Source organism: Stegastes partitus, unplaced genomic scaffold, assembly GCF_000690725.1.
Source record: "Stegastes partitus isolate 25-593 unplaced genomic scaffold, Stegastes_partitus-1.0.2 Scaffold60, whole genome shotgun sequence".
NCBI classification, from domain to species: domain Eukaryota; kingdom Metazoa; phylum Chordata; class Actinopteri; family Pomacentridae; genus Stegastes; species Stegastes partitus.
In genome coordinates, this window is record NW_007577791.1 from 1,047,497 (window position 1) to 1,071,055 (window position 23,559).

At 40.5% G+C, this 23,559-nt stretch overlaps 1 protein-coding gene across 1 annotated transcript; it reads left to right on the top strand.

Moving 5' to 3' along the window:
* The first annotated feature begins 3,970 nt into the window (after positions 1-3,970).
* Positions 3,971-11,407, top strand: rhcgb (Rh family, C glycoprotein b). Its single transcript, XM_008275874.1, has 11 exons — positions 3,971-4,193; positions 6,332-6,524; positions 7,055-7,205; positions 7,742-7,889; positions 8,020-8,186; positions 8,371-8,508; positions 8,785-8,921; positions 9,096-9,220; positions 9,375-9,448; positions 9,887-9,954; positions 10,565-11,407. The coding sequence occupies exons 1-11, from the start codon at positions 3,971-3,973 to the stop codon at positions 10,596-10,598; spliced, it is 1,458 nt and encodes a 485-aa protein (XP_008274096.1). The 3' UTR covers positions 10,599-11,407.
* The last annotated feature ends 12,152 nt before the right edge of the window (positions 11,408-23,559 follow it).

The window sequence follows — 23,559 nt, forward strand, 5'->3', positions numbered from 1 at the left end:
TCCCCATTACAAAATACAGAATAGAATACAGAAAGCTTTTATTGCCAAGTGAGCTCGCACACACAAGGAATTTGACATGGTGAATGAAACTGTGGTGTTCAACAACAGCAAGACATAGAAATCTAAACAAATTCTAACTAAAATATTATATGTAAAAAGTATAAAAGTACTATGTCAGTAAATAGTACTGTGTAAAAGAGACATACATGTGCCTAAACTAGAGTAATAAATTAGCAAACAGTTGAAATATTGCACACGGATTAGAAGAATTGCGCATGAAATTGAAGAACAACTGAATGCATAGTAAAGCATTGAACACTCTACTTAGGATCAATGATAAAATATTCACACTGAGCTGAATTTTATTCTGCATCGTAACCTTTTACTAAAAGAAAAATTAATACTTCCTCGGTCATTATGAAGTTACAACATCGTAGCTGAACCTGGAGATGCAAATCTCACTGTAGTGATGAATCAATGCTACACACCGTCCCTGGAGAGCACATCATCCGCCAGAGTGACATCACCAAGGTAGCACATCATCACCTCGTTTTAATGAGCTTCCTTATTGGTGAGTGAACAACAGAGCATTGATCTTTATGTTTAGCTGCTGACTTGCTCATTTTTCTCCCTGTGAGGTGATAGTTTGACAACAGGTCTTTTACAGTCATTTTTGGGATGCCTTGACGAATATATTATGTTTGATGCAGTGCCATAGTCTATTTATGATACGTGGATCTTATCACACTTATTTAACCACTTTGACTTGTCTTTAGGGCAACACTCATCAACCAGATACTGTATTTAGGCACGTCGCTGACCACGTCCATCTCTTCTAAAGGTGACTTTCAGTCATGTCTCAAAGCCCAAATCATCTCTAACTGGCTTCTTGAACATGATACTCTAATGGTGTCCACAGTTGCCAGATCTCAATCCAATAGATCGCCTTTGGGATGAGGCGCAGCAGGACGTTTGGCATCATGAAGGTGCTGCTGCTCACAAATCTGTAGCAAACTGTGCAATGCTGCCATGTCAGTAGAATAGAATTAAGGCAGTTCTGAACACCAAAGGCAGCTTAACCCGGTACTAACAAGGTGTAACTAATAAAGTGGCCGATGCCAGTTGGTAGTAAAAATACACAAGCATTACATTCTGGTTGTATTTTTTAGGTAATTTTCATGCTTCTTTTGGGTGTAATTTAGTCTTTTAAATGTCTGATTTTCTGTTCTGTGTTCTGTGGTTTATAAGGCACGTTTCAGTTTTAAAATTAAAGCACCGGCTGGATCACTGGTGTCGCTCTAATAAGCAAGGACGTCTGTTTTAGTCGTTGCTGTGAGTCAGCTTCACGGCCGTTTTCCAGTCATACTGCAGGGCTGTTGACCAGTCTGATATCTAATTACTACCAGGACACTTCCGCTTGGATTGTTTAGTGACTACAAATGTGATATGTGTATGTATAAATAAAGTAAATAATATGATTGCTGTGATGCTCGCTGATATAGCTGTCTCATACTCACATATACTATATAGTGTGTAGAAAAGTGTTTGGTAACCAACTATACAACTGTTAAACTGTATATTGTTGACCTCAAAATGCTAAAAATCTACTAGTTTATGCATCATCCTCCATTATTTTTCATATTCATAGTGAAGTTGGAGTAAAACAATCTACCTTTAAGTTAGTAGATGAATTTCTATCTACTTTTAATTCACATCCATCTATTGTTCTGTTTTTGGCAAGCAGTTTTTCTTTTTTTCAAATGTATTTTTGCTGAAGCAATGGTACATGAGACAAAAACACACATCTAATTCTTAATCAGTAATGATTTTAGGACATGACTTACCTGCATTTAGCACTTTATTGCAGAATATTTACGCCAGGCATCTAACATTACTTTTCTTCTCATTGTGTGCGTTAGTCGTCCCAGCTTCATCGGAAAGCGACAGGCGCATGACCTTTTATGAGCGGACGTGTTTTCTCAAGTCCCGTGTATTTGTTTTTCCTTACGTGACATACAAGTACAGGACAGGTAGGTCTGGATCGCCGTCCATGTGTGTACGTTCACCCTGTTCCTGCTGTGGGTGGTAAGTCATGCAAAGTCATGCTCTTGAGAGTTACTGTAAATCATCACAGTGAGAAAGTGAGAAGCTTCAAAACTGTTGTGGTCAAACTGAAGCTGCGGGAAATACTACAATATAAAAACTTTTCTTCCAACTATTCTTACATATAAAGGGGAAACTTTGACATTTGGGGAAATATGTTTATTTCCATTCTTGACCCTTAAGGTGGAGCCAACAACTGGTTAGCTTAGCTTAGCATTATGCCTGGAAACAGTTAAAAACAAACCAACTCCACCTCTGAAGACACTACAAAATGTCACCGTGCTGTTTGTACCCTTCTGTTTTTATATATGTTAAAAATATTAGCTATCACATGCACATTAGAGATTCTGGGAGGTGGATTTGGTGTCTTTGCACAGAGTCAGGATGGCTGTTTGCCCCAGTTTCCTGTTCTTAGATTAAACTAAATTAACTGGCATATTTACTGTGCAGACACGACCTCATCACGCTCCCTCTTATCAAGCTGCTAACTTTCAACAAAAATGAGGAATATGCGTACATTTCAGAATGTTTAACTATTCCTATCACTTTCCAATATTAAATCATTCTTCGTGAATGAAACACAATTGTTTGCGGGATCTTAGTCTCAATCTTCTGGATCCTACAGCTAAATCAGAATCAGACTTATTGTCAGGTATGGTTCACACAATACGAGGAATTTCTTCTGGAAGTTCTGGTGGGTTGGTGCAACAAAACAATGCGTATAGAGTAAACAATAAATATACAGTAAAATAAAGTAATAGCTGTAATGGTGCAAACAACTCTAGTAATGCAAAGAATCAGTTAAATTTAAATAAGAACCATTGAACATTAGTGTTATTTACAGGAATGTTGAGGATGCTGGTATGTCTAATGTCACAATCTTTTTAGTTTCTGTTTCTCAACAAATGTTCATCATAATGCATATTAAGTATTTTTATATGGCACTAAACGGCATAGTTTTAAGTGATGCAAGTTGATTATTACAGTTTTAACTTTTCATGTTTTTTTCAGTTATTTGAACACTTGAATTCAAGTAGAATTCACAATATTGCAATCTGACTGTACAAAAAGCCTGGACTTGCTTCTTTTTTTTTTTAATAACAACAACAACAAAAACAAAGCTAGACACTTGTCTCAACCTTGAACTCTACGCCTCTGACGGTTGACTGAGTCAAACCTGTCTTGCATCTTTCTAATGGGGCCCAGCACACATACACATTATTTACAGTTAATGCTTCACAGGAGCAGCCCGTCTCCTCTCAGTGACTAGAAGTAGAAAAAAAATTTAAATCACAAGTACTGTAAAAGTCTGTCTGTATATTTGCTAAAGAAACATGCTTCATGCGTTTTACAGAAATGACAGTTTTTGCTTCACATGTAAAGAGTATTTGCATTAAGAGAGGAGTTTCTAGGATTATTTCACAAGTAATCACTAATTGACATCAAGCTTGTGAAGAAGAAGAGTACAACCAATCTGTTTATACAATGTGGTGTCATATTTTTCCAGTTTGATCAGGATACGAGGCACATTTCACCTGATCACAAATCTACACTAGCAGAAGAATTTGATGTTGCAGTATTGTGTATTCAAAATTCAAGATGTAAAATGTATTATTAAAACATACCATTAGATTTAAATAGTTTACATCTAAACATGAGCAAAGCACGTGTCCTCAGGGGCTGAGAGGAGTCAAGTACAGTCCATGTGGAGGGAGGGGCTGTGCTCGTGTCTTTGGAGTTGACTCCCACCTTGAACTTAAGATGCTCAGGCCTCGACAGCGTCTGTCACTTTTGCAGAAGGCGGCTCACCTGAATAATTCAGCCGTTCAGAGACACCTTAGAAAACGGGAAAAGCTTTAAAGTAACAATGGGTGCAGTTCAGAGCTTCAGGGAGATGTGCGACCGTCCAAAAAACACTAACGTCCGCCTCAGTCTTCCAGCGGTTTGCTTCGTGTGGCAGACGGCCATGATCATCTTGTTTGGAGTTTTTATTCGATACAACGAGGAAGCAGACGCACACTGGGTAGAGTACAAAAAAGAGAAAAATATAGCAAGTGACATTGAGAATGACTTCTACTTCAGATATCCAAGTAAGTGATGATGTTTTCTCATCTTTTTCTAATGTGCTCTTCAGATTTCTGAATTATCACTTTTACCTCTTAATTTGTTCATCTAGAAGTGTTTAAATCTTTACTTGTGTTGAAACCATTAATTAATATTTAGATTTATCCACATTTATGCACATTTAAATGTTTGTTTTTTAAAATCATTTTACAAACACTGTAACTGATCTGTTCTCATTAGAATAAACTGTTTATTTTTCTTGAGTTACAGAGTGGATATTAGTTCTGAGATTGTGTTGACCTTTCAGATTATTCTTTCATTGCTGACACCCGCAGGCCCATATTTCCCTTGTGGATTGACACCCCTGAGGTTTTTTTTTCCAGTTTAACTACAGCTGACATGTCTTTGTCTGGATAGAAAAAAAAAAAAAGTCTAATTTCGGCCATATAGATTTTTTGGATTTTAATATTAAGGTGTGTGTGAGAGTGTATTGTTTGGGTGTGGTAGCGTATTGTACATTAACCGAGCAACCCACGGTGTCGGTGTCAGGCTATCACAAAACCATCTCACATGTGGTGTTGAATGTCAGATGATAAATGTACATGCTGACACAGTTTAGTGCGTGACACCGAGGCCTTGTTTTTCAACGCAGCGTCCACTGTCCGTATTGACAGCAGGACAGTGAGAAACATCTGAAGCCTTTGTTGACTGTAAAAAAAAAAAAAAGCATTCACGCCGATGTGTTATCATATTTACTACACATAGTTGTTCTTTGCAAATACAGTATTTCAGTGGAAACTATAGTGTTTCATGGTACAGTGGGAACCCATTGTTCCGTGGGACATTTTAGGAAGTTGCGGTGTTTCATTTGTAAATAATACTGTCTGGTCGATGCTGGTATCCACATATTGTTAACTGGATATAAGAGATATCATTTGAGCAATCTCACAAGAAAGAACCGCCTGTTCTGCTTGTTGCTGTAAATGTTAATTTCCAACAACAACAACAGATCAGTTCAGATTGAATGTGTGTATAGTGTTTTAGCAAATGTTAATATACAAACTTTTTGTTTCTGCAACTTTCAACCACATCTAACAGCCTTGCTTGGCAGATTGAGTTGCTTAGTTGGAAATCAAGCATTTAGTTTGTAATTACAGTTATTTATACACAAGTGTTTACCTTATGGATCTGGGTGTATAAGTGATTTAGCTAAGGTATTAATGTAAAGCTGCCTTCTTCATGTTTTCCGCAGTCATGTCTGTTGGAATATTTTTAGTTCCTGTGGGCCCTCAGGGGTTTGTACCTGTATAGGTATCGTGACATAACTCGGTATCATCATAACATATCAACATCTAATGACCAAGTGACGGTAAATACACGCTGTAACGTCCTTGAGTCGACTTCACGTGATCTGGCCCTCTTGGCGTACGTGCCCTCATGTAACCTGCACAGCGGCGACATGTTTTGAAAGCAAACTGTCTGTATACGGTTTCTCCACCGTCACATCGATTCAATCATAATTATGTAAGTAATTATTTCGAAGACACCAGGTGTTGTGGCGTAAGGGTATCACAGCTGATTGTTCATATGGTGCATTTTTGTCTGATATACAGTCAAACTTCATCAAGAGACACAATGTATATGAAATAAACCAAGAATAAGCATAATAGTAATAATAACCTAGTTTTTTAAAAATGTTTTTCAAGCTCTTTTATCTGCTCTTGTACAAGAAACCACAGTGCCTTGACAAATGCTCATTAAGAGAGGAAACATCCCAGCATGACAGAGGAAAAGTACCTTTACCTGCATCCTTCGATTCCCAAATATTTATTTGATTTCTCAACCTTGGATGGTTTGTTGTTTCTGATTTGCTTGGATCACACTGGAAGACGTTTCCTCTCACCTTCTCCTTTCGCTCATGGATTTTACCACAGTGGGTATAACTCAGCACACACAGGCAGCCCCTGAAAACATTTACTTACACCTGATTTGTGTTTGTGTGCACTGAGAGCGGACATTAACACCAAGAAGTAGAGAACATTACACCACCACACGAAAAGTGCTTGATTCTACATTATTGCCCGAGCCCCTCTACTTTTCCCTCCTCTTTTTTTCCCCCACAGTTTCATTGCCTGTCACCATCCTCATGTTGTCTTTCTGCTAGGTTTCCAAGATGTGCATGTGATGATCTTTGTTGGATTCGGCTTCCTGATGACGTTTCTGAAGCGCTACAGCTTCGGTGCAGTCGGTTTTAACTTCCTCATTGCTGCCTTCGGTCTCCAGTGGGCGCTGTTGATGCAGGGCTGGTTCCACTCTCTGGATTACACCGATGGGAAAATCAAAATTGGAGTTGAGAGGTAATTATTCAATTACACAGCCTATGATTTAAAAGGATCCCTTCTTATTACTCAATATGATGTTGGTATACAACAAGCAATGGGAACTTGTGACTCGGTCATATTACATAAAAGGTCACACCTGTGTAAATGTATAGCAGGTGACATCATTCAGTTCTTCATGTTTAGTTTAATTATTGTCCTGTGGGAATATGTTTCCACCTGCATGGTTTCCAGAAGAGAAAAATGAGGCGGTAAAACCAGTCTGACGGATACAAGGATATTTCCAGGCACGTTAGATTTAATGTTTGTGTTTGGAAGGTAAACAGAAACACAGGTTGATGAGAAACGATGATACTTTTGGAGTGCAGCCAAGCCGCTGTTTGTCAAAAGATATGATAAGTGAGCTCACCTAAGAGTGTGTAAGGGAAAGAGAAGAAGGCGAGCTAGATGTGTTTAACATTGGTTCAGAATACTGTAACTTAAAACGTGCCCGCTTACTGAATAATATCACAGAAATAATAAGACCTTGTCCTGTTTGTCCTCCTCAGCCTCATCAATGCAGATTTCTGCGTGGCCGGCTGCTTAATTGCCTACGGGGCAGTGCTGGGTAAAGTCAGTCCAGTCCAGCTGATGGTTTTGACGTTGTTTGGGATCACACTGTTCGCTGTGGAGGAATATATCATCCTGGATCTCATACATGTAAGTTATGGCAACATATATATTATACAACAGTGCAAAATGCTCGACTGTATCACTAAAGATGAGAGCATCATGTGGCTTTGCTGACATTCGTGTTATAACTAAATAAACACTCCACTTAAACATGGGATGTAGTAGTCAGACTTGTGCATTTGTTGTTACAGATATCCTTAAATTCTTAACGTGGAATCACATAACTAAATGCTGCAACATATTTGGATGTCGGACGTGTACATTGTTTAAGTTTTTTTTTTTTAATTCTAATGAATGCAACCATCTAGCTGCAAATAACAACTGAGTAGCGTCCTTATAGTCTCACAGACTCTGACATGACACTACAGGAGTTCAGCTGGGGTGGAAACAACTCAGAATTTGCTTCTTACAATAGAAAATTGAGAATAACGGAGAGAAACTCAAAATAGCTGCTCATTATGCAAGATATTAAAATTTGCACTATGTTTTTAAGTGAATATTTAATAGCATACTTATTGTAACCACTGCACCTAAAACTAATGCGAACACTTTTGTTCCTGAAGGCCCGAGACGCTGGAGGCTCCATGGTGATCCACACGTTCGGAGGATATTACGGTCTCTCCATATCATGGATGCTCTACCGGCCGAACCTGGACCAGAGCAGCCGTCTGCAGGGCTCGGTCTACCACTCAGACGTCTTTGCTATGATTGGTGGGCCTGATTTAGTAGATAACGGCACATAGTCTGAGATTTTTTTTTGTTTTGTATTACTCTCATAATACCTCCCTTTTAATCTGGAGGTATTAGTTTCACCACTATCTCCACTCTGCTTTATGCACAGGCACCCTCTTCTTGTGGATGTTTTGGCCCAGCTTCAACTCAGCTATCACGGATCACGGGGACGGGCAGCACAGAGCCGCCATCAACACCTACCTGGCTTTGGCCTCCACCGTGCTCACCACTGTGGCTATTTCCAGCCTCTTCCAGAAGCACGGGAAACTAGACATGGTAACGCAAAGTAATAAAGTGATTATGGGCGATGGATGTGATAATGTGAGATGTGTATATTTGTTAAACCACGACTTGCATGACTTTTGTCCCACCTCAGCAATCCAACTGATACGCATCGTTCAGTAAATGCATACTTCAGATGATATCCTCCTGTTATTAATTTTCTGTGTCTGTTCCTCAGGTTCACATCCAGAACTCCACACTTGCTGGAGGCGTTGCAGTAGGAACAGCAGCAGAGTTCATGCTGATGCCCTACGGCTCTCTTATCGTTGGGTTCTGCTGCGGTATCATCTCCACGCTGGGATATATCTACCTCACGGTATAGGGTTTCTCTTGTTTCATTGTGTTCTACCTATTATGAGATAAGCTGCTGTTTACAAGCACGTAGCTGGAAATGGGTAACACTCCAGCCATATGAAAATGTGCCCAATGTTTTCTCTTCGTGTTCATTTGCTGATTGAAGAGCACAGAGGGTGTTTTCCTAAATCTGCCACTACTGTTTTCGCTGCTCTATAGTCGGTAATCGTCTGTTTTAATCCCAAGTCAAACAAGGTTGTGTTTTTTCATCAGCAGCTCCCTCTTCTGTTTCTTCCAGCCGTTCATGGAGAAATACCTGAAGATCCAGGACACGTGTGGAATCCACAACCTCCACGCGATGCCAGGAGTCATAGGCGGCATCGTGGGGGCCATTACCGCTGCAGCTGCATCAGAGTCGGTTTATGGAGCTGAAGGGTGAGTTTCACCCACTCCCCAACATAAAACCAGCTGGAAGTGGTTTTATTTTTCTTTATTAAACGGATTAAAGATGATCAAGCATTGAGTGAACAAGAAGGAATGTCTGTGTGTTTTCTGCTCTGAGAGGACAACATGGTGAGCTCCCTCTCTGTTTTTTTTTCTCTATTAAAGGCTGATTAACACCTTTGACTTCGAGGGTGAATATAAAAACATGGCTCCCACAAAGCAGGGCGGTCACCAGGCGGCAGGCCTCTGTGTGGCTATCTGCTTCGGTGTAGGCGGAGGAATCCTCGTCGGTAGGGAACACACCTCTGCTCGGCCTATCAAACACCCATTAGTTGGACAGAATAACTGTTTGTTAATAAGTGCGATGTTGCTGCGTTTGCATAAGGCAGGTGTGTTTACGCACAGTGTGTGTTGGAACAATGACTTTAATCGTATTCTTCTCAGGTTTTATCTTAAGATTACCCATCTGGGGAGATGCTGCAGATGATAACTGCTTTGATGATGAGCCCTACTGGGAGGTGAGCCACAGATGTGTACATTTACAAAGAGATTTCTATGGGAATAGCTTATCGGATCAGCTACAAAATGAATTCAAGATATCAAACGAATATACATGTTTGACTGATTTAATTTGAATGGTGCTTTTGAGGGGTTGACAAATGATGAAAATATTCAAACGGATTCAAGTATTTGAGCTAAATGTACATAAATTGTGCGCAGACTTTGATTTACGGGTGCGGTTTCATGATATTTGAGGTTGGAAACATTTCCTTGTTTTGTGTTTCTTGCCCCGATGCTCTTTTTTCCAACCATCACCAAATATGCCACCATCATTCAATCGACTGTGTTTACAAAAAACACTGCTCACAATTTTCCCTTTTTTTTTTTGACATAACAAGCAAACATAAAATCTCACATTTTGCTGACAGTTGTTTGTATATTTTAACTCTCTGCAGCTGCCAGAAGACGAGGAGAGCGTCCCACCGGTCCTGCAGTACAACAACCACGCGATAAACAAAGACGTGTAAGTATGTGCTTGTTTCTGGTCGTGTGCCGCTTTCGTAGCGAGCACACAATGCAGCTACTGTCTTTGTTGTGGAGGGACCATGTTGCGTTCAGTGTCCTCTTGGTGGCAGCAGAGCCCAATTTGGCACGTCCTGCCCTTTGTTGGCAATATCTTTTGATAGTGTTGAATACAGTGCGAACACAAGGTGAGGATGTGGTTGTATCATGACACCACAGACACACGGACGCTGCCTCCACCAGTCGGTGCGGGCCGGATTATGAAGAACTGATCCATGTGCTCAGTGTTAACACGTGCAGCTCACCTGTGCAGTTTGTTGATGAGGGGGGACGGTTTGACAGCACGGCTGCACCTGTTTGGCTCTTCAAAGTGACCTTGAAGTTACAGAAGAGAAGTCGTGTTTACAGAGGAAATAAAAATGATACAATTAGACACCATGACCCGTTGATTCCTGTCGGATTAGTTCCACCCAGTGCAGGAACGTCTACGGGCCAAATCTCAGTCACTAAAAGGCTTTTTAACTGCAAGCAACCACATATAGTTTATACGCTATGAGCTACAAGTTCTACAAAGTGTTTTCTCACACTTTATGTAATTACATGTTTTCCAGAGCGGAGTCAAATTTCACCATGGAACAGAACTGACTTTAGGCCTCCATCTTCATCAGCCTCCACCTTTATCACACTCGTCTTCAATTGTAATGACTCAGCGCTGGACTAAAACTCCCCTCAATCGTAACTTCTATCCTTATTTAAAACCACCTTTTGTATTATGTTTGCTTCAAAACAATTTAAGTTGCACTTTCAGGAGCTTTAACACGCAGAACTTTCAAACGGGTTTTGCTCTCGGCTTCCTTTTGTTCGGCGTTTATTTCCAGAGTCACGTCTCATCCTTTGAAACAGAACCTAAATGAACTTCTGTGTGTCTTCATTGAGAATTTTTACAATGAGAGTTATTTATCCTGTGACTGATTATGGATTTAAAAAAAAATAAAAGCTGTGAGATTTTTTTTTTAACTAAGTTATGCTGTGAGATAATGAATATTTAGTAACACTTTACCTTAATACACAAACACTGAATAAAAGGTTTAGAAGACACTCAAGTGTAGCTCATTTTAAGTGTTTTTATATCGTCATTTATTATCTCCAATTATTGTTGCTTACAGTAGTTGTTGATAAATACACTTATGATAACTACAATGTGTCACAAACCCCTCAACAAATGCTTAAATACTGCTGATAAATGCTAAACATGAGGTTAAAGTAAAGTGTTATGTGATATTTTTATCCACATTGTCGATCTGCAAGCAAAAAGATTTTGTCACCAGCTGATCTTTGTATATTTAGACATTGTACACAGCACATTATTTGTCATACTATTTTGAAAGGTTTAATTGTAATGTAATTTTGAAAATTATTTGAGAATTATTAATAAACTGTTGTAATTACATAAAGTGTGTTGTACTTTTTTTTTTTTTTTTTAAAGCTATTTAATCCAGCGCTTTAAGAAATCAACATTTTACACAAAACAATGGATTAAATGTACAAGATTTACCAAATGAGAAGCAAAGGAGGTCATTTATTTTACCTCATTCAAGAGCCCCTCAGCGTCCCCTCCTGAGCGGGGGTCGGACTGAGGGTAAAGGTCACTGCCTTATTGCTCTCCCGGGACACTGTGGTGACCAAAACGACACTAAAGACCTGCGTTATCATCGTGACCTTGTGTCAAAGGCTAGCAAAGGAGCAAGGTCACCGACAGGCCTGAACACGTATGCTGGAGTCAATCATTTTAAAAGTGGCTGATCGGGAGGATTCCTACAGTGGGCACGCTGCTTGTTGGTGCTATTTTCTGCACACTGATGGGTGGAAATGTGCGGTACCGAGGGAAGCAATCCACCCAGAGATGTAACGAGATGGTGTACAGATACTAAATATAATTCCATCACGCACGTTTATTTCTGCATCTGATAAGCGGCCCTTCTGTTCGTCATTTTTCTGATGACGGCTGGGACTTCCATGTGCTATCCGTCTTCTGCCCACCTGTCTGTGGCATTTTGTTGGACGAAGGCGGCAGCAGCAGCATCAGCGGTGGCGGCGGCGGCGGCAGCAGCAGCAGCTCATGGTGGGAGTGTGGATGATTCCCACACATGAGTAGCAACGAGGAATCCATCTCCTCATCCAGTCTCCTCGCTAACAAAGGCAGGCTTAGCGCTGTTTTCTTTTGTCATCAGTAACGTGTTTGAGTAAAGGAGGTAATGGTGCCACAAGTGCTCCAATTAAACGAGATGCAGCCCTGCTGGGAAGAAAGGCTCCCCCTATTGCCCTCGATACCCCCCTCACCCACCCAATGCATACACACACACACACACACATATACTGGGCCTCTTCTCATCCTACCCCCATGCCGTTCCCGCCCCAACTCTGCTCATGTTTATTCATCAACCACTTAAAGGGCAAATGCGGAGGCCTGTTAAAACTAAATCAGACTTATTTTAGAATGATGCCGGGCCTTTTCTCTGGGAGGTTGAGGCAGCCCGGCCCTCGTGGCGTCGAGAAACCCACGTTTAAAGACCGGCCTTTGGGCATTCACTGGCCACAGATGTGACTTCCACATGGAGGGGAGGGGGGGGTGAAACTGTACAGGCCATAGGAGGGGAGGAGAAAGGGACCAAGAGGCCACAGAGAAGGTGAGATGGAAAAACTTGAGGACGTAAGGGGGCATGAAAGGGGGGAGGGAGGCCTCACTTTCATTGCCGGTGACTGACTTGCCTACCATCCGGGCTCAATCATGATGCTTGATTGACAGGTGGAGGGGAGGAGAGGGTGGGAACGAGGGTGCAGGACGGGAGTTTGCACAAAACATACTCCCATACAGGGGGCCGCCGAGACGCTCATTAATGATAAAGAACATACCAGGGAAAGCATGTTTTCTCTGCATGCCAGCGATGTTGTTTGTAGGTTGAGATTAGTTTGTAATCTTCTATACGTGGCAATGTAAAATGTACAGAACACTGCAGGGCTAAATGCAACGTGGGAGGTCGTAGCGGTGGAGCACCTGATTGTGGCTATTTGGCTTTTTGTTCAATTGGGGTTTTTTTTTACTATTATTCTAGGAAAACAACTTACCGTGTCTAATGGTGATTATGTCGTACTTGTCGGAGTCGTACAGTTTACAGATATCTGTCAGTCACTCTGCAGTAAAATTTTCCCTGAATTCACTTTACAGTTACAAGGATCTACAGTGGGCCGGATAGTATTCAGGGGTCCGTGTTCGCTCGGTTATAAAGGGAGCAGTAAAAGCGCTTTTCAAAGTAACCACAAGTCCATAAAACTGTTCATAAACTATTCAAGCCCCTTTTCTCTCTATACTTCATCTGTTCACACGTTGTGCAGCTTCGGTATCCCCTGAAGGTGATCGTTCAGCAGGAGTTTCAAAAATGTTTCTGACCACCGAGATCTAGACAATCCTGTCCCGTGTTTTTACATATTTTCTGCAGTTTTACACTCCGCTGCATCCCAGGAGTTCTGTTCTTTTTACAGCATTTGTTAGTCACACATAGTAAGATTTTTGCACGCACCATCAGCTTATAAAATCTAATAAATACTTTTAAATATTAAACCAGTGGCCCCCAATCTGTTTGACGTGCGATCGCCTATAAAGTCAGCAGCTTTTAGTTGACACACTCCAGATTTCTACACCAGGCTCGGTCGTGTAATTCGCCCTCTAAACTTCTCAGATCGTTGCATTTAAGACAATTTGTCGAAGGCAATGGTTTAAAAAAATATATAAGCACTTCTGCAAATGTGCATTTTGCAGCATCTAATGACCCTCAGATTTATTCTGTGACCCAGTTAGTGATGGAAAGTAACCAAACCTAAATTTGAGATATTTTATTGCAATATCTTTAAGCTGCTCTGTACGTATTCACCACATTTCAGAGGTAAATATTATAATATTTGCAACACTGCATTTCTTTAACAGCGATGGTCAGCGGTTGTCACAGATTATTTATGCAAAAAAATCAGTTCATGAAACATGATGCATTATAGAAAAAACACCCAACCATATGTATAGCTGTTTAGAAGCAGCAGTGAAATCCTGCAAGCATGTGACTGCACCATTGATAATAGACAGTAATGCAATATATTATACCTCTTCTGACAATCAATCATTTTGCTGATGCTACTTTGGTGCATGTCAGTCACATTTTGAACGCAGCACTTTATTATAAAATTGAATATTTTCAGACTGGGGTATTGATGCTTTTACTGTTTTAAAATGGCTCTGCATTGAACATCACTTAAGCGGGGAACTCCTGGACTAAAACACTCCACTGCAGGACTGTAGAACCTCCACATTTACCAACTACACATGCTAAATGTCGCATGCACACAAATGCATCAGTGTAAGCAATCAATATATGATAACAGAGCAGCCATAGAAGCCTTTTTTCCCTTCAGGACCAGTATTTTTATTTAAACTTTAAGTACATTTGAGGAATGTGGAAAGCTGGACTTTTTGTTGTTGACTTGAGTAACTGATCTCAGTGCTTCTTCCAGCACCGTCCATCACTGTTTGCGACCTGCTGCCGAACCTCCCAGCTCTGCTCCGCCGCAGGTATCTCCGGGCCTCCCCACGCCACAGAGGCTGCTTAAGTGTCCCTATCGGACCACAGTGGAGAGGAACAGCAGATTAACCATGATCCTATCCGCTCACCGCTAGCCCCTTCATACGCTCCGTTACACCAGCATTTAAAAGGAGGAGGGGACGCCATTCAGGCCCGTGATATGAATCCCAGACGTAGGGACAAGAACAGAGCTTTCACCCCCAGTTTCACAGAAAAAGACCCCTTTCTGGCACCCTCTAATTCTGGTTGCTACGGGCTTCTGGGTTCAATGGTGGACTCCCGTTGTGAGGGGACAAAGCCTCTCAGTCATCCGGCGATGGTTGCTAGGGGAGGCAGAATGTATGGGGAGGGACGGGCTGCCGTTGTCCCAGACGAAATGTCTCTCTTAAGGCGGCCGAGATCTGGTGATTGACAGGTGGCTACACGCTCCACTGCGGATCACCCGGGAGGTCTGGGGGGCCTTATATCTGTGACCGTGAATGTGTGTGTGTGTGTGTGTCTGGATAAGTGTGTGTATATGTGTCTATGGCAGGTTGGTTGGTTGGTTGGTTGGTTGGTTGGCAGGCTGAACAGAGGGTTGGGGGCATTTCTGCCACCATAAAAGTGGCACCGTTTCATACCTGTAGAGGGAGCTGCTTCTGCACATAGATGTTCAATCAGCTTGTAGTAATGTAGTCGGAGCCTGCCTGGGGATGCTGCTGAAGTAGCACCAGTGGAAAACTGTACAAAAGGCTTTTAAAAAGTTCTGTTTAAAGCTCACCTCTTGTCCAAAATGTGCTTTTCTTAATAGATGTTTCACCTTTATAGTAATGTGTGTTCAAAGCGAGGCACTGGAAGGCTGTTTTTGTGTTCAGCTGCTGAAGGAAAGTTTGTCTGAGCTCACTTTAAATTAAGCTTAACTGAAACACAACTTTGATATTGAAACCTCTGTTCTGCAAACACTGGATGAAGTGAGACCTTGTGTCATGCAGCTAAACTTTAGAAGTGAACAATATAGATTAAGGATTTAGAGATGCAGATGTAATTTGAAGCATTTCTGATCAGGTAGCTGAACTTATTAGACATTTATCAGTTAGAGGGCTACACTCAGTAAAAGTACATGCTTGTTATTATTTATGGCATTATGAGATTTTTAATACTGATCATCAGAGTAAAAGCAGCATTTTACTGTTGTAACTTCAGGTAGACTTCGCTAATGTAATCCAGTGTTGTCCAACCTGAGGGTCAGGCCTCTACAAAGGGTCACAAGATAAATTTGGGGGATCAAGACATGATTGTGGTATGAATGAAAGTTTGGCTTGGACTCAAATTTTGCTTTTTTTATGTGAAATTGGGTAACTATATCCACTTTGTTCACAAAGACTAATTTAAAGTAAATTTAGAGGAGATAAATCTTGGTAAGAAATTGCAATAAAAGCTGTTGTTTAAAAAAGGGATCAGAAGTCAAAAAGGTTGAAAGGTTTAATATAAAACTGCATATTGTGTACAAATGCCTACATTCCAATACCAGCTTCAAAATGTACAGATTTTCCTTTATAATGTGCGGTAAAATCCTACGTACACAACTAAATCTTACGTAGAAACTGAATAAAAAAACTAAAGCCAATATGCACACAGTTGTGGTTTAAGAGCATTTTGAATGACAGGATGAACAGATATTAATAAGTAGTGTAATAATTGCCACAAACTGCACATTAAGAGCTTCTGGGAAGATGATTGTCGCTGTCTGAGGTGAAGATTAAAACTTTTATGTGAGTGAGACAGACGAGCAGATTGTAAAATAAAAGGGGGAAGATCTAAAGCCGTGGGGTTCGTGTTTATCTGTTATCTAAAGGATTAGCGGTATTCACAGTCTGTGTGGCTCAAACACTCCTCCAGGGTGTGAACCATCATCCCGCCAGTCTCGAGGCATCGGCGGCCCCTGTTCCCCCCTCCAGGGCCACAGAGGTGAGTGGGAACAGACAGGCTAGGACGTGGGGATCTAAAGGGGTTCACACACGACACTGTGTCCCCTCAGATAGACGTCTGGGACTGTCTGGGTTCTGCACTCCCAGACAGGGAGCCTTTCCACCCGTCAGATGCTGCCTATACGCCCCATTTCCATCCCCCTCTCTCCTCTTGACCTTGACTCTCTGTCACCGTGGCCTTCCAGACAGTCTGAGGTCAAAGGCTAACACAGCAGCCACACATCAGACACGGCTCGAGTCCCCTGTGTCCATATAAATAGGCTACTGAATGGTAAATCACCCTAAAATCAGCCTGTTGGAATGTGGCTTTGAATTCCTGTAGAGATGGACCCAAAGACCTCTGGGAGACATTACTATGGAGAGATATGAAGTCCATAAAAACAAATGGTTAGGTTTAATTGCATCTGCATATTGCTCCTCTCTATAGATCCTGCAGAAATATGGGTTTAAATAAATAAAATCTGCAGCGCAAATAGATTTTTGGCAATATTTAAACAATAGCTCAAGTGCACGTCTTTAATTTTGTTTTATTAATCAGCTTGAAGCTGCAGTGAGGAACATTTGCGAGCAGCTCTGCTACATTTTACCTTTCACCTTTGACTGCTGACTCACTCCGTCCTCAGCCAATCAGCACCGAGCTGCCAGCATGTCATGACAGATTTGTGAGAGAAGGGAATGGCTGAGGCCTCACGTGGCTTTTTGAAAGATGCCAACCCACACTGCGTGCAGCTCTGATGAGCCTCTCAACGCCTCGCTGTGAGCATGCGCACTGACGGGGTCTCATCACTCTTTCTCTCACATAATGCCCTCTCTCCTGTTTCCCCCTCCTGACTGTCTCTTAAAAGCCTTTGAATTAGTTTCAGTTTTCTTTAATCAAATGTCTGTTTTTGTTCTTTATTCTGATTGTAAATGTGTGAATCAGCTCATTCCTTTAGGAGACATTTGGAGGTTGTTTGATCAGCACCACAGAGCATAAGACAAAGCCAGCTGTGGCAGCAGAAGGTTTATCTCACATTAAATGTTGTCCCAACAGCAGACATGGACAGTGATGTGGAACACACAAATGCAAACAAAGTGACGAAAGGCAGCCAACTTTTTTTTGCCCACTGGAGCGTGAAGAGTCCACATATTGACTGTATTTGCCTCTGCAGGACCTAAACCATTTAGTTTTACTGTAAAACTGCAGATAAACCTGCAGATTATCAGCTGATTTCACCTGTTTATGTAATTTAGAATGAAAAAGCTGCTTATAAGACCACTATTAGAGTTAGGCTGCATTTTGTAATTTCAGTTGGGTTGAATCAACATTAAATTAAAATCAATCTCTGCAAGTTATAGCAATAATAACAGAAATCCTTATATTATAATGTGATTATAACAGAATGCTGCATCCTTCTTGTTTTAGCTGCTGTAGTTAAAACAGCCTCCACTGATTCATTCTCACATCTGAATTACTTTCTTCTGAACTAATTTTTTAAATATATAAAATGCATTTTCTCCAAACGGTGACCACGTTTTCACTCATTTAATTTTCGTTAGAACGCATCATGAAACCGAAAATTCGTTTCTGTAAAATCAATGCAGTTTTTAAAAAATGTTAAGGTTCAAACGAAAACCACGAGCTACATCCCGCTTGTTTTTAAATTATTTGTAGAGGAAATTATTTGTGTAACCCTGAAGACTTTTTGCACTCTGGAGGCATTGCGCGTTATTTGGCACCGGGCGTTTAGTTATTAACCACCCAAGTGGGCTTAACTTCTGCGCGCAAAAAGCCTTTACAATAAAAAGAGGAAAAACACCAATATTACATTTACCTCTGTCTGTTTATTTTTCAAATATACCATTTCAAATCCCTCCTGACGTGCGTTTACGTGTGCCCGCAGCCTGTAAGAGAAGCTGATGGATGCAGCGAGCAGGTTGAGGCTGGATCTCAGAGGAGCCACAGTGCATTAACACGGCCCGTCTATTAACTGTATTACAGGCAGCCCGGGAACGAGCTGCAACGAGAGGCGGGACAAGCTGCATTGATGCTGCTACACACCAATCAAAGCAGCCACTTGAGCTGTAAACACTAATGTAAAGTCATAAATTAAAAAAAGAAAAAAAGTGTAAATTAACCTCCAGCCTGTTACCAACCAACAAGAAGTTCAAATTATAATTATTATTTAAATATATTAAATAAAACATTATTTTTACTCTCTTGAAAAGCAAAGAAAAAGCCCTTTATCTCCACTAAAATTGTTAATTCTATTTTTTATAGATTGTGATCAGGTGAAGCGAATGTGTAAGTCTTGTAGGAATGTGATGAAGATTCCTACTTTTTTTTTTCTTTTAGCTTTCAATAAATCTTTAAACAGAGGCACACTTAAATGAAAATACAGCAATTTTACTAAATAATATGCAGCCCTTTTACATAAAGGTTATTGCCCAGGAAAGGTGTGCCAACTTTCATTCTGACATGATGGTATAATGGCAGATAAGTTCCACTTGGCGCTGTCCTTTCAGTACCGTTTTGTGCTGCTGGGCTTCATTTATGGCGTCTGCATTTGACTTTACGTGCCCCCAAATGACTTTATACCTTGAAATTGAATTAAAATCTGCAGGATTATTTCTAATAGCAATTATTTCAGTAACAGAATAAACTTTGTCAGAGTCACAGTGAGCTTTATTGGCCAAATATGTTGGAAATAAATGAAATAAAGGCAGTGCAAAGGGTACATTTTTACATTAATACGAATACAAACCATCAGCTATGAGCAACATGAATTGTATTATGTGCAGCATCAGTCAATCCATATCAATCTGTGTTTATATTGTCCTGTAATATGCGGATGTACAGTAGGATGATTCAGTATTGTTTTATTTCAGCTGTTTTTAGCTTTGCCAATTTAATGAAACACTACAATTTCATGTGGAAGCATTTTTTTAAGAATAGATATTGTTCCTTCTTTTTGTATTTCTATTTTCTACACAATCTGAGAAAGTCCAAACCAGTTTGGATTAGGCATCAGCTCCTTGGAGGAGGAACCAATTGATTATAAAGAGACCCAGACTCTTTGGGAAGGAGAAAGGGCCCCCTGTTGTTTCAAACCAGCTCCTCTAACTTCCCAGAGTGCGGGGGCCCAGAGGCTCGGCTGCAGTAAATGGCTGCACAGTGACTCCTCTGAAGCAGCGCTGGGGCGGGCTGTGAGGAAGGACTTGTAGGATACATTAAATCAGCCTGATTAGAAGTTTAGGCGAGGCCAAGGCTCAGGTCCGACTGAAAGGCTGCCGGGCAGCCCTTGAGTGATACTATTCACATCCTGGGAGAAAGGTCAGTGTCAGAGGAGTTCACAGGCCCCATCTCCATTCTTATGCTAAGGGATCATACACATAGGCTAATTCACTGGCTGGAAAGGCATAAACAGCTCCCACCGACTCCTACTTTCCCTCCAAAATGTTTGGATTCCTCAACTTGAGCAGTGAGGCCCTTCCTCGATGCTAGCCTCTCCTAAAGACGTACAAATGTGAGAATACTGAGCTGGAAGAATTAAATATAAATTAATGTTATATTTGGAGAAACAATGGCGTATATGGCATTGTATACTTAGATGTTAAATTCTCAGATTTTTATTTTATTGCCTCTTGTAAAAAGAAATGAGCCTGCTGTTGTCTTTACCTTTTGTCATATGTTGTTCCACTCACTGCTTTTCTTCTAGTTAACAGCTTTTATTGACCTCCTATAGACTTCTCCGTGCATTTTCTTGTCCGTCTCTGAGTCCAGTGGTCACTTGGGAATAGCAGGAAATAGCCACTTAATTAGCAGCCCTTGACCTTTGCTTCTGGCTCGGGCAGCCTCTGACCTCTGCCACTCTCCGGCCTGTTTATTGTCCTCTGGGGGACTGTCCAGATCGCGGCCCCCCTGACCCCTGCCGACCTGGGACTTCACCAACAGGTCCCTGACCAGATGCCCCGCCTCACAAGACATTCATCAAAAAGCAATATTTGCCCCCAAGCAGCTGATTCAAGCAATTACTTTCTGCAGAAGAAGGAGGACACTGAAGGCGCCACAATTACTCCTGGAGCTCTCTGACGTCTGTTTGCAGGGAGAAACATAAAGCAACACATTTGCGGAGCGTGTAGGGTAAAGCCGGCAGAATATGAAACATTCCTAATGATGAAAATCACACCAGTGTAACAGTTTTTACAACATCGTTTGAACATTTTGGGGCGTTCGCTTCCATCCAGGCTCTACAGAGGCTGATTCCACTAATTGGTTTCCATTCATCCAGAGAGGGGAACTAATCACCGAAATCAGCTGCTGTAGTGTGTGGATGGATTGAAAACATGCTGACTCCTGCGTGGGCCTCCTGGACTGAGATCTCCTCTGCTGGGAGGCTGGTTTTAGATTTAAGGAGGGGAGAAAAAAAAGTGATTTTACAAGTTGTTCACACTTAAGTAACTGTATAATTACATTTTTTTATTTTTATTTTTTTCTTTTGGCAACATTAAATCCTCTCTTTAGCCTGTTTGTTTAGTCTTTTGGTTTCAGTACCTTTGTTCTTGTGCCCTATTTAATATATAGAAGCTTGTATTGTATATGGCATTTAAATTTACTTTTGTTATTCTGCTGCTGACACTTTGACACAAATCTTCTCTTTACATTTTTTTTTTTAGTTCTCTTTGATGGAGACAGGATTATGCTTTTTTAAAAAAAAGTGAAATAAGCCTCATACATTCATGCACTTTAATGCTTTTACTTTCATTTTCTCTTACAAGAAAAACATTTTTTACCATGCTATGTTTGGGTTTTTTTTAACACTGCATACAATGCTGCATTAATGGATTCATAACAGGATTTTTTTTTAGAATTAAAAAAAATCGTATCATATAATAGAGTAAAATCAAATAAATAAACGATGCAATAGTAATTTATTGAGTAATAAATACAGTGGTTTTCTGCTTTTTCTGTCCAGCCCTGTTACATTGATCTCCAAAGAGAGGAAGTGTTGTGACTAATGGACATGTCTGTGTTTTTCTGTCACCTCTAAGCGCTTTGCTTGTCTCCACACAAAGAGTGGGAATAATCCCCTGTTGACCCCGCGCATGTCCATCTGTTGTTTGACTCCGGACACACATCGGTCGGACACTGATTGACGGCCTGTAATCCCCGAAAAACCTGATTAATCGTCGAAACTGGTCCCTGACGGTCCTTGACACGTTTGGTTTGAGCTCAAGTTAAACAACAAGCTTCGTCGTTTCAACCCAGATTTTTTTAAATGATCGTAAGTATTCAACCTTTTTCTTCCCCAATATTTTTTTGGTTATTCTCAAAGCGCAGCTAAAAATCCGGAAATGTAAAAAAAAAAAATATATCATCATAGTAATAAAATACTCGTTTACATTTCCTTGATAACTAAAATATAAATGCTATAGGAGCAAAGTCTTATCGTATATTTTTATAGCGGACAGAGCCACTTCCTTGTCCTCCTGATGAGCTTTTCTTACTCTGTCTGCTCCTTCAAATTAAAACTTAATGTGAGGTCACTCAAACATTTGTGCGCACGAGCCTGGCACACATTACCATCTGAAAAAGAAAGTAAAAAAAAAAAAAAGAAAGAAAAAGGAGCTCCTGACTGCTAAATACGTTGCCACTTGTCCATTTTAGACCCACTTTAATTTCTTTTTTTTGTTGTTGTTGGAAGATTTCAAAATAAAACTCCTCTCAGAATGTAAAAAACCTTTGGATATTAAATGTCATCCCATCAAATGTCACAATCTGCCAACACAGACTGCTCAAAAACAAGAGCTGAGCACAGAGAATATTTTTTAAAATATATATTTTTTTATTTTACTCTCATTGACGATACATTCATATCATTTTTAAACTTATATTGCACTTTAAACTTTAACACAAGAGGCAAAAGCAATTAAATGAATGAATTAAAAACACTAATTAAAACATTCATTAGCTATGAAAATGTATGCACATTCCTGAGGGCAAAATAAGAAATGTAAGGCATTTGCAGTTTTTTAAAACAATAGTTTCATCAATCACCTGCAACTTCATCATTACAGTATCTTAAAATAACCGAGAGTATCAGACGCATCCTGAGCTGTACGAGTTTTGTTTCCACATCATCTCGCAGCGTTTATCAGACCGATAATCTCTCGAGTTCTGCAGAGAGTCCCGACAATCCGATGACGACATTTGGTTGAGTTTGGTCCACGATGTCTTTGTGCCAAAAGCTTCCTACAGAGTGCAGAGATGCTCACAGTTTCTGTCCCATCCTGAGGAGAAACAACAAAAAGGATGGAGGGAATCATTAGCATGAGAATCAAACTTGGCTTCGGAAACTCTTTCACTCTGCATGCAAGTTGTAATAATTCACATTTTTTGAGCAGAAGGAAAGAAAGGAGATTGCGAAGATACTGTACAACACATCCTGTTTAGGGATTGACAATATCACATAAAAGTAAATTAGCTTTGCCCAAAACTAGTACATGAAGCATTCATGACAATAATTAAAAGCTTTATTAGGAAGCATTTTCGGAGCAGGCAAAGTGCTGAGCAGTCATTAAAAACAGCAAACCTTTGCAATAAAAGAAATTAAAACAAAACAAAAAAACCAAAAAAAAAAACAAAGGGCCAACGGGTAAAACAACACATAAAAAGGGTGAATAACTTCCCACATAAAAGTCATATAAAAGCGAGTCTATGGAGCCATGTTTCAGGAACAATATAAAAGTCAATAAGGACTGTGCAGACCTAAGCTCTTTGGTTGTTCCACAGTCTGTTTTGGCAATAGTGAATTTGTTGTTGTGCATGATTTTTAATTTTCTACATCACAAATTGTAAGCAGTGTTTCAGAAAAACAAACTTCCTTTTCATGCCCTGCAAAAAAAAAAAAAAGAAAAAAAAGAAAAAAAAGGCCCCTGTGCTCTGCATGTTGTTCTTCTCTTCCATTTTCAGGCTGTATGGATGGAGGGATCTTAAGGCTTTTATCCCCACAGGGAACCAGCCCGAACTCT

Bases quoted from the DNA above. Each gene is read 5' to 3' on its own strand.
- rhcgb (XM_008275874.1), top strand. From the start codon at position 3,971: ATGGGTGCAGTTCAGAGCTTCAGGGAGATGTGCGACCGTCCAAAAAAC. The intron at 7,890-8,019 runs GTGGGCCTGATT...CTTTATGCACAG, and splicing joins AGACGTCTTTGCTATGATTG to GCACCCTCTTCTTGTGGATG. The intron at 9,221-9,374 runs GTAGGGAACACA...TATTCTTCTCAG, and splicing joins AGGCGGAGGAATCCTCGTCG to GTTTTATCTTAAGATTACCC.